Raw genomic sequence first — 16,245 nt, forward strand, 5'->3', positions numbered from 1 at the left:
CTGTAGGTAGAGATTGGCTTTTCTATGCGGAAGAAATCTCCATTACAGTCTTGTTGATGTGGCAGATAGTTCATTACCACTTCGAATGATGTCAAAAGTGCTCCAGAATGCTGTAATCTGTGTGGTTCTACAACCTTGATGCTCTGGCAAAGTCATCACCTAACTTCGGTTAGCTACTGTTCCTTGGTTTTGCTTTGCAGCCAAGAAAAACCACTGTAATTACTTCTCAGTGGTTTCCGGGTCATCGTCCATGGCAAAGGAAGCTCGACACGGAAGAAGAGGGAGGGTGAAGAAGCGGAAGAGGAAGAGAAGGTCCGACTCTTTTATTTTCTTTAGTGAGCTCGTGGGGGACAGAGCCATGGGAAAGACGACGGCTTGCAGCTTTTGGCATGATGAAGCGAAAGGGGTGGCGGTGGGGGAGGGAAACGTCAAGGTAATGGAACCGGAGCAAGTGAAGCCTGTGTGAGGAATTGAACGCAGTGCGGAGTTCGAGATCACCCACTTCAAACGAGGTGGTGAATCCTTTATTCTCTCACGCCCACTACAGATCGCAGCCCCCAAAACAAACAAACAAAAATATTTTTGTTTTATTGTTTTGGAATGTCAATGGCTTCATGATTTGATTCTAAATTATTAGTTCTTATTACTGTAAACAGTGATTCAACTATACTGATCTACATATAAGAAACACATTTAGATCAGTATCATTGAATCTTATCAAAGATATTTTATACTTTTTTTTAAAATTAAACTCATGAAAAAAAAAATATATATATATATATAGAGAGAGAGAGAGAGAGAGAGAGAGATTAATAGATATGACTAATTATATATTATCATACGTAATCTTAGTATTTCGATTCTTATACTTTTAAAAATTAGTTATATTGGAATCTCTTTACGAAAATAAAATATTTAACTCTATTTTTTCTTACGCTGTTAATTCTATTGACGAAAACATTACACATGCTCAATAATAAATCAAAATTTGATAAATTCAGATATAATGATAAATTCTACGATATTTTTATTAGCATAATCGACAATACAAAGAGAAATATAATTAAATATTTCACTTTTATTAGTATAAATATTCAATAATAATTTTTAAAATATAAAAATTAAGATACTAAAGATAATTAATTACAGGAATAATATGTAATTAGCCCTAAAAGATATGTCAATTTGTTGATAATTAATTCTAGATTCTCTATTCAAATTGTTTGCGTATCAGTAACAAAATAAACACTGATTTTACTAATTTTTTTTTAAAATACTATATATTTTATTTTTTATAATATATATTAGATAATTTATTTCATTTTATTATAATCTATTATGGCTTTGTGAGAATGATTACGATGGTTTGAATTCTTGGGAAGGGTTCAAGTGGGCTGCAGAGATGCAACGGAGACAAAGAAGCCTTTCGTTCCACAGGGCATTTTGTTGAGGTCGCAGGGGTTTTGTTTCAGCAGGAAGACCTTTTTCGCATTATACGAGATTATTTCTCGAAATTCCACATGAGGAACTCGAGCCTGATGATGATTCAAAAGCAAGCATGGTTGACGGTAGAACATGATGATCTCACATGATTCTTCCCTACCTTTTGATGATTACGTTTTGGGAGGAGGAAAGCTATCGATGTGAAGATACTATTTGTCGAAACCAAACATCCCAAGAAGAATCTACCACAATTATGCTACAATTTTCTAGTGTTTTAATTGTTTCTCATAAACCAATTATGGTAGAATAACAAGCCAAGTATTCGAGCATCCCCCACTCTCATCAGCTACAACAATCATGGAGGCAGCAGAACAATGGCTTGGGAAGAGTGAAGAGCTGCTGCACATTGATTTCTGAGTCTTCATATTAGTAATGATGAATGACAGATGCTCCCAAATTCTTGATGGAAAATAAGAGGAAAAAGTGAAACAAAATAAGGAGAACATGAAACAAAGAGGTATAATTAATGACAGGCATAAGCAAACAAAGTCGAGTCCGATGACACCATTGTTCTGTCAACACTTGGCTGCCGCCAGCTGAGCTGATTCAGATCTCTGAAGTGTGATCTGCTTTCTGAACTTGGCTATGAACTCATCCGCCTTCTTGTCCACTTCGTTCTCATTTGCTCCTCTCGGTTGTGCTGCCGAGCCGAAGGCATGTTCCTTGGCAGATGACTCAGCAGCAGCAGCAGCAGAATCAGCAGGAGGAACCACCACTGTCTCAGCTTCGTGGCCTAAAAACTGCTCTGAGTCTATCTTTGTTGCAGGATCTATCGTCGTTCTCAAACATCTTCCAACAGAAGAGCCGTCGACGCTGTTCTTTGGTTTTGTTGCTGACTCGAAGAGATCGAAGACGATGTCGGTGCTTGCTTGGCCACCTGTCCTCACCCTCCTGCTCAAGTCCTCCAGTTCATCTTTGAAGGTCTTTCTTATGATCTCTTTGTGTGCAGTGGATGGACAGCCATGGCTGGTAAATGGCGGTGGGGGTGGGGGTGGGGGTGGGGGTGGAGGGGGCGGAGAGAACTTGTAGAAGGCCATCGTGTTCCTCATTTCCTCATCGCTTTTGGCCCTCAGTTGCGGCGAAAGAGAGGACCTTTTCGGCGAGGGGGTCTTGGACGATCGGAAAGATGGAGTCTTGGAAAGATTTGGATGGTCGTCCAAGTATGGAGGTGGCAGAGACGAAGAGGAACAAGGTGGGACGACCATACCTGTGACAGACCCCGGTTCATCCATCATCTCCATCCTTCCTGAGCTCGATCTCCATGAAACGGGCGAGGGAACGACGCCAGCCTCGCCAGCCTCCACGGTTTCGTCGGTCCCATCGATTGACACAGAGGGAGCGTCCATGTCGTCCTGGATGTGCGACTTCAAGCTCCGCACCGGCAAGAAGAGCGGCCTGCCGGTGGCATGGCTGCTCTCGGTGCTTTCATTTGCGATGACAACCACCGGCTCATTTCGGCGGTACTGCGAACTCCAAGTCCGCGTCTTGGTCTCGCCGAGGATTTCTTGCATGCCGTAGAACTCATCATCGTCGAACACCGACGAACCATGCAGCACATGAGACAAGTAGGAATCGTGGTTCTCCGCCTTCACCAAGGTCTCCTTCCCCGCGTCAAAGTCAGCATTCCGGCGGCTGAACAGGCCGTAGGATATGGCGATCCCCACGAAGAGAAGGTGGAGGAGCTCCCAGGTCCTCGAGAGGATGCTCTGGTTCACGAACTCGGGCGCCCGGGACGGGAAGAGGGAGACGAGTGCGATGATCACGGAGAAGAAGACGGCCTTGTGAAGGTAACTGGAATTGAATTTTCGTGAGAGGTGCTGAGTCATTGACGTTGGAGTGCTCAGAGCTTGAGGTGGAAGCTTGGAGAGGCGGCGAGGAGAGTTAGGGTCAGCCATTGGATGCAGACGCAAGAAGAAACGCCTGTTCCACTCTATCCTGTGCTTGTTCCGCTCTTCCGTATAGGCTTTTTTGGGGTGCAGGGACAAGTGATGAGGGAGAAGATAAGGGAAGAGGGAGAGTGAATTGCAAGACTTCCTGAGGAAACAAAAGGAGGGAAGGAAAGCAAAAGATGGAGTGATGCTGCTGCTGTTCTTTTGCAAAAGCAATGGCAGTCTCTTCCACTGTAAAAATGCCTTAATGCACTTTACTCTCTCTCTCTCTCTCTCACATCTGTTCTCATGCTCTCATTTGGTCTTATGAAGACATTTGGATTGTCAACATAGCATGCCTTGAGAGAGAAGGGAGGTAATCGAAGAGCAAGACTACAAGTAGCTACGACCATGTCACGAGAAGAACACAGCACAAAGAAAGGAATTACAGAGGAGCTTCAGAGAAAGGCCATGGCTGATGCAGTGTTGAGGTGGTGGCCTTGAGTTCCTCTCTCGCCTCACTTTCCTTCCACCACTGGTTATCCATTGCTTGTTTCATGGGATTGGTGTCCTCTTGGAATTGCATGCCGATGATTACCAAGAGAAATGGAACTGTGATCCACACAAAAGAGATGGAGGAATAAGCCTCGCTCACACTCTGCCAATATGCTCACCAAATGTCGTTACGTAAACACGATTGCTTCTCTTACCTCCCTCAAGTAATCCAAAGCTTATAGATGTATTATTATTCCTAAGTGGGCTAAACAGATCATGGACCGGTCAATAAATATATTTGGGCCAGAATAGGCCCACAATGACTTTTTAATTCTATTTCAGGTGATATTATAACAAAAAGAAAAAAAAAAGAAGATGGTATTGTATTTCAATCGGTATTAAATAATTGAGAAATGTTTTGTACATCTAATTGTAAAATACTTCTCTAATTTTCTCTTTTTTTCCCCCCCTAAACACCTTCTCAACCCATTGGTATTGCACTAAATACTTATCAAATTCTCTTGTCAATGGTATTGCACTAAGGAGGATACCCTAAAATATGTAAAATTCTCATTCAAAAGGTTTTGGTGTTATAATCTATCCAATATGCCAAAATAGAACATCTACTAATTGTGAATTCACCATATAATTTCTCTTTTATCCCAAATTAACTAATGCTAGTTTTATTTTCTTTTTTATTTTTATTCTTTGTGGTGTTAATGAATATTTTTTGAAATAAAATATATTAAAATTTCCCCTGTCTGTATTCTGAGTGAGATTAGAAGCAGCAATTAAGCTTATCCTTTTATCTACTCGATACTGTTTTGTGATTCCTCTGAGATAGTAGTTTGACTTTTCAGTCAAGAAACAAATGTAGGAAGCAGACGCGGATAAAGGATCGACGTTTTTCCTACTCGTAGACGATCTACCCCGATCATCGTAGTCGTGTGTCTTCCTTGTGGGCCCCGCATTTTAGCGTAATTTTATCCAGTGATGACGAGGGTACGATGCGGGTAATAAGGTGCGTGGGGCAAGTCCACAGGGCAGTGGAGGTATATGGCCGCGACAGTATGAGCCACGTGGGTGGTGCTGCCTGCTGATATCGCTTTATTATCGGCGAAACAAGTTTTCTACCCGGTTAATGTACGCGTGTCACCTGGGTGCGGGGGCCACAAGTGATTCTCTAACCACAACCTGAAAAAGTTAGAGAAGTAATGCGGGTGAATATCGAACGAGTATATAAGTATTTTAGCTCTTTATCCCATTTCCAATATTTTCTTGTCCCCCTTCGCTGCTTCTTCCGTGACCCACTCGCGCTCCTCCTCCCTCGCGATCTCCCGATCCCACTACTCCCTGTTCTGTGGCTCTAAATTCCCAATTCCAACCCTAATTTTCCTCCTCGGGATCGGCGGGAAGATTCGGAGATCGAGCTCCGAAGACAGAGGAGGAGGACACGGCGGGCGCCGGGAAGATGACGCGGCGCTGCTCCCACTGCAGCCACAATGGCCACAACTCCCGGACGTGCCCTAACCGTGGCGTCAAGCTCTTCGGGGTGCGGCTCACCGATGGATCCGTCCGGAAGAGCGCCAGCATGGGGAACCTCTCCCTCCTCGCCGGATCCAGCGGCGGCGCGTCGCCCGAGCCCGGAGGCGGCGCCGCGGCGGACGGATACGCGTCGGAGGATTTCGTCAAGGGGTCGTCTTCCAGCTGCCGCGAGCGAAAGAAGGGTGAATCTCTCTTGATCTCTCGTCACTCTCGCTTGCGTCGTTTCTTGATTTTGGTAAAAGATTTGTCCTCTCAGCTGAAGGAGATTCTCTGTCATATCGCCATAGAAGGAGATTCTCTGTCATATTGACATAAATTTCTCTGATAGTTGTAAGATTTACTTGCTCCTTACGCCTTTCATTGAAATGATTAGCAGAGGCACAATAAAAACCTGGATTTGGTTCTAATTCGTAGAATCGAAATGGAATGCGCGACGTACCCGTCTGTCCTGCTTTCTGAACTTGGCATGTGTTCATGTCGTGTAGAATCCACACTTTTTATGCCATGTTGTAGGTTTTCTTACACGGTTGTCATTCTTGTAGGTTCAAGTGCATGTTAGCATTGCATCTGGCAGTGATTAAGTTTGGCTTTATCTAGGACTGATAAGGGCTGCAATTGTTCTGTTACGAGTTAGTGACATTCTTGAGGAAAAAATTCTTCTTTACCTGCTTTCATGATGCGGTAGGTGTCTTTGTGCACTAGTTATGATAGAAGAACAATCCATTTGTTCCTGAGAGCAGTACGGAGAAGTTGAGTAGTGAAAGAATGAAAAAGAAACTATTGGCAGACTGCCCACATCTTCCTTTTGTGGAATGCATTGGGTTGGATGTTTTTCTTCTGGATTCAACTAGTGCCATTAACCATGTCAGTGTGAATTATGAAACGCCACAAATGGATTCTAGGAGGAGGCTTTCAGAACATATAACTTTAACCATTTGTATACCTTATAAGAAATTATTAAATTCCTATGTTATATGTTCGAGAGATAGATGACATTCAAATCTTATATGCTATGCACACTAAAATCATATATTATATGCACAAGAGAGAGATTCAATAAGAAATTGAAATTGAATTCTGCGCATCAGTAATAGAGAAGTTCTGAATCCCTATATTATATGTACATCAGTGAAATTCAACAAGCAACGTACTGTTGCGCTAACAGGAAGGGGGTTGTTGAAATGAATTCTTTTTCTTTGTTTGACTATACTGCCCTACAGCGCAGTTAATGCGATACGAACTGTTTAAGTCACTTCAACCTATATCATATACCCTGAAGTTGCTAATCTGATGTATCCAGAGGTACTAACAAATGCTTTAGCTAAACAGACTTTTTATTACCCAAATATGGTGTGCCATCAATCAGTTCAGGGGTCTGTGTAGCTTTTTCTGTGCCAAAGAAGAAGAGCCAAACTGCCGAAAATTTGACAGGAACCAAACTAGAAGGAAGAGGTACAATTATAAGCAAATGAACGAGACAGTTTTTGTATTTTGGTTTGGTTGATTTGTCTGACTCATTTTAGAAATAAGTAAAGAAATTGAAATAAAGTGCTGATATTTTGAAGTCTTGGGAACAAAGAGCATAGGTTTTGTGGATTAATTAAGGTTCAAGAAGAAAAAAAATATTTTTCCTTAGTTGAGCTTTCTGAGCATGCTAATGACAAAAAGGAGACTTGCAGAAGGGAATATGTACTTAGGGAAATAGTGAAGGCATGGAGATGAACCAAGAACCATGTATTCTACAAGTCATCCGAAACAATGAAGAGGAGAAGAAAAAAGCAATGCTTACAATGATTAGTTAACTTTGTTGGTGCGGTGAAAAAGAGCCATTGCATCATCAACATGCCATTGCAATTCATGTAAATTATCAGCCTCTTCTGCCTCACCTTCATTCATTGGCACCGCACGATGTAGCCCTAAGCTGTGGGTTCCTCAGGGGATCGCCATCAAGCCATTGGCAGACTTCACTTCCACTAATGCAATATTGAAGCAAAGTTCTATATATATGGTGAAAAACAAAGAGAATAAAGTGAAGTTGAAAATAAGAAAATACTAGAGGCATTTAAACAGAAGTAGAACAACAATATCGAACATGTTCATGTATAAAAGGATTGCTCACTTGTACTAGAATATAGATCTCAAAGTTTTTCTTGGTGACACATGTATTTTTTATATTTCGTTTGGTGGTTATCATCATCAGGTGTGGCATTTCATTTTAAGGTGGTTCTATGGGTTTTTGTTGTTGATATTTGCAGGTACTCCATGGACTGAAGAGGAGCATAGAATGTTTTTACTTGGTTTGCAGAAGCTTGGCAAAGGTGATTGGCGTGGCATATCACGTAACTATGTGGTATCAAGGACACCGACTCAAGTAGCCAGCCATGCGCAGAAGTATTTTATTCGTAAAGCCAATATGACAAGAAGAAAGAGAAGATCAAGCCTCTTTGATATGGTTCCTGATGAGGTTTCTTTCTCTCTCTCTCTTCTCTCTCTCTCTCTCTCTCTCTCTCTCTCTCTCCTTCTTTTGCTTGCCTGGTCACCATAATCAGATGATGTTTGAATGCCTTTTTATGGACAAGTGTTTATGTTCAAGATTGAGACTTGCACAATTCAACATGATGATAATGCAATTGGATTTGGACATGTTCTTCACTATATATCAACCAACATATTCTTACCTAACTTTATTACTTAAGGTAGCACACTGCCCCTTTCTTTGATTTATCAGCTACTGACAGCCAACAATCTGCTTTATTTCAATGTGGTTCATTATTGATGTAGCCTTTTTATTCTAGAGATCATTGAACCATCCACTGTTGTCTTTCCTCCATAATTTTGGGCAAAAATGAAATAGTTTATGCAGAGAGGGAGGGTATTTACCTAACCTATCAACAAACAGCAAAGATTGACAGACGTAGTAATATCTTTTCTGTACCTCTGGAATTTGAGCTAGATGTTCAACTGGATAGAGATTAAAGGTTTTGAAAGAAAAACAAGAATATGTGAATCTCTATATGTGGAACCACCATGTTAAGAGTTGTTTAGGAAAGAGATTTATAAAACCTTTATGCCAAAGAAGATGATGAAATTTTTTACACCTAACCGGCCTCCAACAACCTGTTCAACAGAAGCCTGTATACCAAAGTTCAGTTTTTAGGTTTTTGTTCTAACTAAAATATGTAGTTCCTGGACTGTGGTAATGTGGTCTCATATAGTGGCTAATGTAACCTACTTTTTATTAATAAAGAAATTGAGGAAAATAGAATTTCTTGACAAGGCTTGGAAGGACAGATCCATTTGAAGAACATGGATAATTCGTCTTAAAATTCATCTTATGAATTTTTTTTTTTTTGTCAGTCCCTTGAATTTGAGCAGTTTCCAGTGAATTTCAAAGACTCGGAAACACAAATTAAGAATCTACCTTTGATACCTCCAACTCTGAATGAGGAATGTGAATCCATGGACTCTAATGACTCAATGACCGGAGAAGCAGGTGCCCCACAGCCAGAAGCTCCACAGTGCAGTTATCCTGTGATACTTCCAGCTTATTATTCACCATTTCTACAATTTTCATACCCTTATTGGTCGGGATACAAAGCAGATGCTTCAGAGCAGCAGACCCATGAAATTATTAAGCCAACAGCAGTACATTCAAAGAACCCCATAAATGTTGATGAGCTTGTGGGTATGTCCAAACTGAGTATAGGAGAGTCTGGTGGAGAAACCACATCTTCACTGGACTTACTTGGAGGGTCGAGGAGGCAATCTGCTTTTCATGCTAATCCATCCACAAAGGCTCAGGCATGATCCAACTATCCAGATGGTCAACAAGTCAAGGTACGCCATTTTATTGCTAGCCTTGCCTCCTCCTCGTTAGATTATTATGAAAGTTACTGCATTCCTGGACCATTTCCTTATACTGCAGCTTACATTCATACTGCTCTGGCATGTTAGCACTTTATCGGATGGCTATAGCTCTGCCTATTTTTCTAGTAAGCAACTATATATATCTACAGTTTTTGGTTTAAGACTTCAATAATTGGCATAATGGTTTATATCATTGGCAAAAGTTCTATTAATTGCCTGTAGAGGATAAGAGACAAGTAAAATGAGTAACTTTATGAGTACATTGGTCCATGAATCACTTGATATATTCTTGCAGGATTACTGTGCAACTGATAACATAAAATTCAAATGTTTGGAAATTTTGTGATTTTTAAGGGCAGTTGTTTCTAGTTTTCCATGAGATCGATATATAATTTCCTTCCTGTTACATCCATGATGTTCTGAGCATGTCTACCTTGACCTAATTAAGGTGCTCTGCTGTTGCGAGTGCTATCATGGGCTCCAGAAGGCCTTGATCTTCGAGTCAGCAAACATTTGGATCCATGTGTGTCTAGTCGTCTGCTACTGATAACCATATCAGCCACTCGATAGCTCTTAGGGTTAATAATGTACAGTTCAAGTGCTTAAAGTAGATATTCAAAGGGAGGTCAATGCAAGGCACTCGACAAACTTGGAAGATCAAGTTATATGTACAATATTCTTTAACAATATGCTAGCATATCAGATGCATCGTTGAGCGGTTGTCATCATTGTCAAATATCAATATTCAGCTGAGCGGAATCTCATATTATGTGCTGAAGACAGTCGTTAGCAGTATCAAAATGCAGGTTTTTTTTACTCATTCATGTTTACTGGCAACTACTTCCGTGTTCATTTTGTTTGCCTGTTCGGATGCCTTATTTTCCTGACTCAGATGATCAGGATGCTTCACTCCATACGAAGAGACTTGTTTTTGCTCTTTCATATATTTAGGATGCATTAGCATATCAATCATCCAACTATAACGACGCTGCTTCATCATGTATTTTTGATCTCTGAAGGAAGCACGATTGGTCATTGGCTTGATGGATGCATCATATTTCTCCTATCACTTTCGTTGATGTCTTGACCAATAAATGTACAGGTTTTGTTCTCTTTGAACCTATTGCAGTGAATGATACATGATACAAGCAGTTAAGAAGTCGAAAGATGAGAGAGGAAAGCTTGAGGTAACTCGAGTCATTTTTCTATAGTAAATTACCGAGAGACGTCTCCATCTTCACGCCACCTTTCTGATGAACAAAAGTCAATCTTTTGGATTGTTGTGTAACCCACGGATCAGGTTAATTACAATGGTATGTGGGAGTTAATCGCAGGCTTTAGTTACACAATCATGTATGGCCGTAACTCATCGTCAATCTTTTGGATTGTTGTTTTGGAGCTTCAGCATAATAAGCCCACCACTGACGGGATCGAAGACACCACCACTGCTCACGAGGTTTGCTTGGAGGCTTTAGTTAGATTGTGATGAGTCCTACTCTCAAATTGCTCAAACTCTTATCTCGATGTAGGGACTGAAACACCCTGGAATTCTGTACTATTTGTACCAGAAGAAAGAAAAACATAACAATAAAGCAGTGAACCAATCCAATGCTGAGAAGCAGACGAGAGAAGGTACTCCTCCTGTACTTGGAAAGAGTCAGATGACAGCAGGACGGAGAAGGCCAGCTTCTTTTGTACTTCTCTGGGTAGAGTGGGAAAAATCTAATATAACATAAAATAAATGACATGTTTTATTGGTCATAAAAATAATTTTATTATTATTATTACAATACATGAAATAATTAATTTATTAATCTTGACCAGTCAGTCATCGTCTCTTTGAGTTGGTTTATTTTTTGGATGGATGAATGGAATTAGGACGTCGATGAAGGGTGGTAGAAGAACGAGCGAAGGGATTAGCGAATCCCTCGTGATGACAGTGCGTAGAACGACAGCTCGCCCGCCGTGAGTTATGGACGGGGGAACGAGATGACGATGCCAACAGGGTGAGAGACCTCGTGGTGGGTGATGAGCAGCCACACATGGCCTCCAGCGTTTTATGGTGGCCGACGCCATGAGTCGAAGGTCCACATGGGCAAGAAGACTAAGGCCTCGTTTGCCGCACCCGATGGGGTTTCCCCTTCCCAATGGCACTCCCTTCTGCAAAACTAACATTTTTAGTACGCCATCTCTCTATCTCTCTCTCTCTCTCTCTCTCAATATCATGGAGTTGTCGATTTACTTGATGCACACCTTTATAAACATATTAGTGTCATATTTTAAGCCCCACCAATCTGAGGGTAGGTAAAAAATTTGGATACATGTGGTAAGAAAGAACGCATGACATGAAGAATGCTTTCCTCCACTATTGCAGGCTGATGATATACAACACATCACATGAAATAGTTTCCAACGAATAGAGACGAAGTAACTAAGAAGGTTTCAGTTGCTACAATATTGGATGATACGTTCGAGAGAATTTGGAGCGTCAATTAAAATCTTGGGGGAAAGGAAAAGGGCTGTTTTGAGGGGTAGCCGACGAAGGTGTGTTAGGTGGCAAGTCTCATTGAACCGGTTGCTGTCATGTGGCACCGCCACACTCTCCTCGTTGTATCCATATTGTGTGTGTGGACCAATCAATCAATCAATCAATCACTGATCTCTCACACACACTAATTGCTCAGTGCATCTCCACCTCACTGCACTGTGATGGGTTCAAACCAGCTGAGTTCCATGCGACACAAGACGCCGAGATCCAAATAGAAGCCAACCCATTGTTTGTGCCTTCTTACTGCACTGTGGATGCAGCAGCAGCAGCATTTAGTGTTCTAAGTTACATGACCTCGCATGGTGTCGGTACCTACAATCTTTATTTTACGAATAATGTTACTAAATTTCTTCGGCTCGAACGATTAGTGTTTCTTTATTCTTTTTTGATAAGAAAGAAAAACAATGCCTAAACTATCAACTGAAAAATGAAGAAGATGATAAGCATTTTCCCTTTTCCCTAAAGAAGGAAGTTTTCTTCTCGGATGAGCTCAATGGTGATGGCTGCTTCTGAAGAAAAACCGCTTGGCCATCTTCTTCCTTGGCCACAGTTCTGTGCTTGTCATGGAGTTTCGAGGGATTGGAGGAAGACTTCAAAACTAAGAGAGAAATCTGACGAGCAGTGTTAAGAATCAAAAAGTTAACCTCCTTGGGTGCTTCATCGGTAGTTGTTTCTTCTTCGAGTCCTCGCAAATATATTTTCTGAGAGAACGGTGAGGCCTCGTGGCCACTGGGAATGCTAATTTACTGGAGAATTGACAAGTCATTAGCGCATTAAGGCACGGAGACGGCGACGCAAACGTCCTCCAATCATGCGAGTTGGTGCTGTGGCCGGCCATGGCTGACGTGATCGCCATGGTTCTTCACACCGCTGGGAGATGATGGGAATATAACGTGATGCATGCTTCTCAATTTCGTCTTCTTGTTTCATGTCGAATCATTTCCATGGAAATCTGACACAAGGGAGGGTCAAAGAAGCACATGGAGTTCCCCTATTCACGTAGACTCGCACTTAGCTTTTACTTGGCCTCCCACGGGGAACAAAGAAGATGTCAATTCTTGTGAATGGAAGAACCTGGCCATCTCTCTCTCTCTCTCTCTCTCTCTCTCTCTCTCTTAATTTTCTTTATTTTGGATAATTTATCAAAAAAATCCTCAAATAATAAGCTTTTATCGAATGACATCCTATATTTAATTTTTACTAAGGGATATTTTTTTTATTCTAAAAATATTCTTGAATCGAGTTATTTCAAGTTCATTCGTGATCAGATCGATTCAAGTCAAATCCCTCCGAATCAGATCGGGTCAAATCCCCTACATTCAAGTTGCACTTAGGTTATAATCGAGTTACATTCAAGTTACACTCATTCATATAACCTATTAAGATATATTATTTTTTATATAAATTTATTATAAAATAAAATAAAAATAATAAATATTTTTTGTTAGAATCAAATTATAATAGAATTCTTGAAGTTTTTATAATTAATTATCCTAACATATCTAAAAAATATTAATATTAATATTAACATAAGTTACATAATTGAATTTAACTTATTTTAATTTTGAGTGTAACTAAGTCAATATAAGAAATAAAAATAGAAAAGATAAGATTTTATGAATATTTTTATGATGAATTTAGGATAATTTTATATAAAAAGTAATATATTTTAGAGAAAAACTCGAGTTTTTTAGTTCTATAATGAATGTAAAATAATTTTATATAGAAACTAATATATTTTTAATGAGTATAATAGTATAACTTGAGCCAAAAAGCATTTCTAGATAATTTAATATAAAAATAAATATATTTTTTAGTATAACTCAAAATTTTTAATTTTGTGATAAATTTAAGATAATTATTGTATATAAATAATATATTTTTAATATATTATGTAAATATGTGTAATTCGAGTGTAATGACTTTTGTAGACAAATCATGATGAGGGGATGGCGAAAGAGGAAGGGAGAGAAGAAAAAATGGAGCAAAGATATAAGGAAAAAGAGGATGAGAGAGACGTGGCTAAAGGAGTGGGATAAGATGAAGGTGGATGAGAAGAAAGCCAAGAGGGAGGAGGTAACGAAAGAGACGGAGATGGAGTCGATGGAGGACGAGGAGGAAGCATAAGGGAAGTGAGAGAAGGGGGAGGAGGGAGGGGTGAGATAAAGGGGGGATGGAGGAGTGGGAGAAGGTAAAAGTGAAGAAAGACTTCAAGGGAGAGAGGGAGGAGGTGATAGAGTTTAAGTGAGAGAAGGAGGAGACAAAAATGGGGTGGGAGATGAGAAAGCTAAAGGGGGAAGTGGGGAGAAGAAAACCATTGAAAAGGAGGAGGTGACGGAGTGGGAAGAGTAGGAGATAGTGGCGATGGAGAAGGAGGTGGAGGTGAGGATAATTTAAAAAAATTAAAAGGTAATTAAGGGTTTAATTAAATCAAATTAAAATAGTTAAAACTTAGTTCATCTAAAAAAAATCGATTTAATCCTAAAAAAAATAAATCAAATCTAGTCAGAAGATAATTATTATCTTTTTTTATGATTTTATTAAGAGTATTTTTATCAAATTCAAAGCAAAAAAAAAGGGAGTAAAAGTCAAATATGTGACACACCTCATTAAAAAAAAACTTATTATTATGGGTTTTTTTATGATAAATTATCAATTTTATTTTATATTATTTGTGTTACTTGTGGCATTTGATAGGGGCATCATAAATGGCCCTCACATTACTATTTATGCAGCCACTTTAGATTGCCTTCCAAACTCAAAAACACCATTGGCTTCTCACCATGGAAGAACAACTCATCCATGATTGTGAAGCTAACTCCTCTTTCTCTACTATTACTGCCTCTTCCTCCTCCTCTTCCTTGTCCTCCATCACCTCTTCTTGTCCCAGCGCCTCATCAAAGAAGATAAAGGAGGCTTCCAAAGGTGGATCCAAGAGGGTGGTTGAGACTACTGCCGGCGGTGGTGGTGGTGGTGGTGAAGCTAGAAAGAGAAGCAAGGATGGCAAGCACCCTGTGTACCGCGGCGTCCGGATGCGGAACTGGGGGAAATGGGTGTCGGAGATACGCGAGCCGAGGAAGAAGTCGAGGATCTGGCTGGGGACGTTCCCGACGGCGGAGATGGCGGCGCGAGCCCACGACGTGGCCGCGCTGACCATCAAGGGCCAGTCGGCGCACCTCAATTTCCCGGAACTGGCCGCGCAGCTCCCGCGGCCGGCCTCCGCGTCCCCCAAGGACATTCAAGCCGCGGCGATGCTCGCCGCCGCCACGTTCTGCGCCACCGGCCTGACGCCATGCACGAGCTCGGAGTGCTCCGGCGCGGACCACGCCGAGCCGCCGACCTCCAGCTCCCCGGCCTCGACAACCTCGTCAAGCGATAACGACGACGCGCTCTTCGACTTGCCGGATCTCTGTCTTGACCTAAGAGAAGCCTTCTGCTACTCTTCTTCTTCTTCATGGCTGCCTTGTGCGGACGAGGACTACGTCGAGTTCCGAGTGGATGAGCCATTCTTGTGGGAGCAGTATCAGAGCTCATGAGCTGCCGGTCCAAGGCATGCACGCACAGATCTTTTCCCCACATTTGCTGGCATGAGCAGTGGAAGCAGCACCTGCGATGTTCATCAGATCTACCTTGTCTGATTCAGGTGGCCGGAGCTCCCTCCTTCAAGCAGTTCTGCAGGCAATCGTTCCACAAGAACTCCAATGGTCGGAGCGTGGCTAAGAATCAACGGCAACTTCTCCACTTCTATACACATGTTTGCTTAGCTTCGGATTAATGTGTATGCGTTGAAGGAATGGGATTAAGGATTGTCGACTTGTTTGCTGAATTGGAAAGCACTTGCTTTAGCATTGGATTTGATGATCATATATGCTTCACTCCAATTGATGTAGTGACAAAAGCACAAGTAGGACATCTCTTTTCCTCATTTGAGGAGTATCGCTCTTGTTTACTCACAAAGATTATCTTTCTCATCACTGAGAAGGAATCCAGTATTACCTTAATAGAAGAAAATAATATGATGTCTCCTCTAGTGGACACTTTTATATGATCAGATTGACAGATACTGGTGATGATCATATCTAAAGAGAGGTTAATTAAGTCTAAAGGTGAAAAGAGTCATGGCACTTTAAATGGTCTCAAGTAAGCAACGGTGTCCACCTCACAATCACAGAAAACCTCTCTCTCTCTCTCTCTCTCTTTCACACACACACACACACACACACATCAAATCATGCTTTTTGGTGTTCTTTCTTGACGTAGCACTTCTTTATCTATCTTTTTGCAATTCTTGAATCAATATGAATCATATTAAATCAAGAAAACAGAAATTATTTGGCCTGTCAATGAGTTGATTCATATCAGATGAGCTTCTTCACTTCAGTCGGATTCACTCATCCATTGAGGCAGTAATTCTTCGTC

General features: G+C 41.0%; 3 protein-coding genes across 4 annotated transcripts; 2 read left to right on the plus strand and 1 right to left on the minus strand.

Annotated features, from left to right (window-relative positions):
• Nucleotides 1-1,948: 1,948 nt before the first annotated feature.
• Nucleotides 1,949-4,029, minus strand: LOC135612490 (uncharacterized). The gene has a single exon (XM_065108858.1). It carries the CDS (start codon nt 3,396-3,398, stop codon nt 2,019-2,021), a length of 1,380 nt encoding a protein of 459 aa, XP_064964930.1. The 5' UTR covers nt 3,399-4,029; the 3' UTR covers nt 1,949-2,018.
• A 1,126-nt stretch (nt 4,030-5,155) lies between these two features.
• LOC103985010 (transcription factor MYBS3) lies at nt 5,156-10,094 on the plus strand. 2 transcript variants are annotated; one of them, XM_009402618.3, is made up of 4 exons: nt 5,156-5,593; nt 7,667-7,875; nt 8,769-9,248; nt 9,763-10,094. In XM_009402618.3, the coding sequence occupies exons 1-3, from the start codon at nt 5,338-5,340 to the stop codon at nt 9,216-9,218; spliced, it is 915 nt and encodes a 304-aa protein (XP_009400893.1). In that variant the 5' UTR covers nt 5,156-5,337; the 3' UTR covers nt 9,219-9,248; nt 9,763-10,094. The 2 variants fall into 2 exon arrangements, with proteins under 2 accessions (XP_009400893.1, XP_009400892.1); XM_009402617.3 differs by having other exon boundaries at nt 5,157-5,593; nt 9,727-10,094.
• A 4,477-nt stretch (nt 10,095-14,571) lies between these two features.
• LOC103985011 (ethylene-responsive transcription factor ERF038-like) lies at nt 14,572-15,671 on the plus strand. The gene has a single exon (XM_009402619.3). It carries the CDS (start codon nt 14,610-14,612, stop codon nt 15,360-15,362), a length of 753 nt encoding a protein of 250 aa, XP_009400894.2. The 5' UTR covers nt 14,572-14,609; the 3' UTR covers nt 15,363-15,671.
• Nucleotides 15,672-16,245: the final 574 nt, after the last annotated feature.

Source organism: Musa acuminata, chromosome BXJ2-5 (assembly GCF_036884655.1).
Source record: "Musa acuminata AAA Group cultivar baxijiao chromosome BXJ2-5, Cavendish_Baxijiao_AAA, whole genome shotgun sequence".
NCBI lineage: Eukaryota > Viridiplantae > Streptophyta > Magnoliopsida > Zingiberales > Musaceae > Musa > Musa acuminata.

Bases quoted from the DNA above. Each gene is read 5' to 3' on its own strand.
- LOC103985011 (XM_009402619.3), top strand. From the start codon at position 14,610: ATGGAAGAACAACTCATCCATGATTGTGAAGCTAACTCCTCTTTCTCT.
- LOC135612490 (XM_065108858.1), bottom strand. From the start codon at position 3,398: ATGGCTGACCCTAACTCTCCTCGCCGCCTCTCCAAGCTTCCACCTCAA.
- LOC103985010 (XM_009402618.3), top strand. From the start codon at position 5,338: ATGACGCGGCGCTGCTCCCACTGCAGCCACAATGGCCACAACTCCCGG. The intron at 5,594-7,666 runs GTGAATCTCTCT...TGATATTTGCAG, and splicing joins CTGCCGCGAGCGAAAGAAGG to GTACTCCATGGACTGAAGAG. The intron at 7,876-8,768 runs GTTTCTTTCTCT...TTTTTTTGTCAG, and splicing joins TTGATATGGTTCCTGATGAG to TCCCTTGAATTTGAGCAGTT.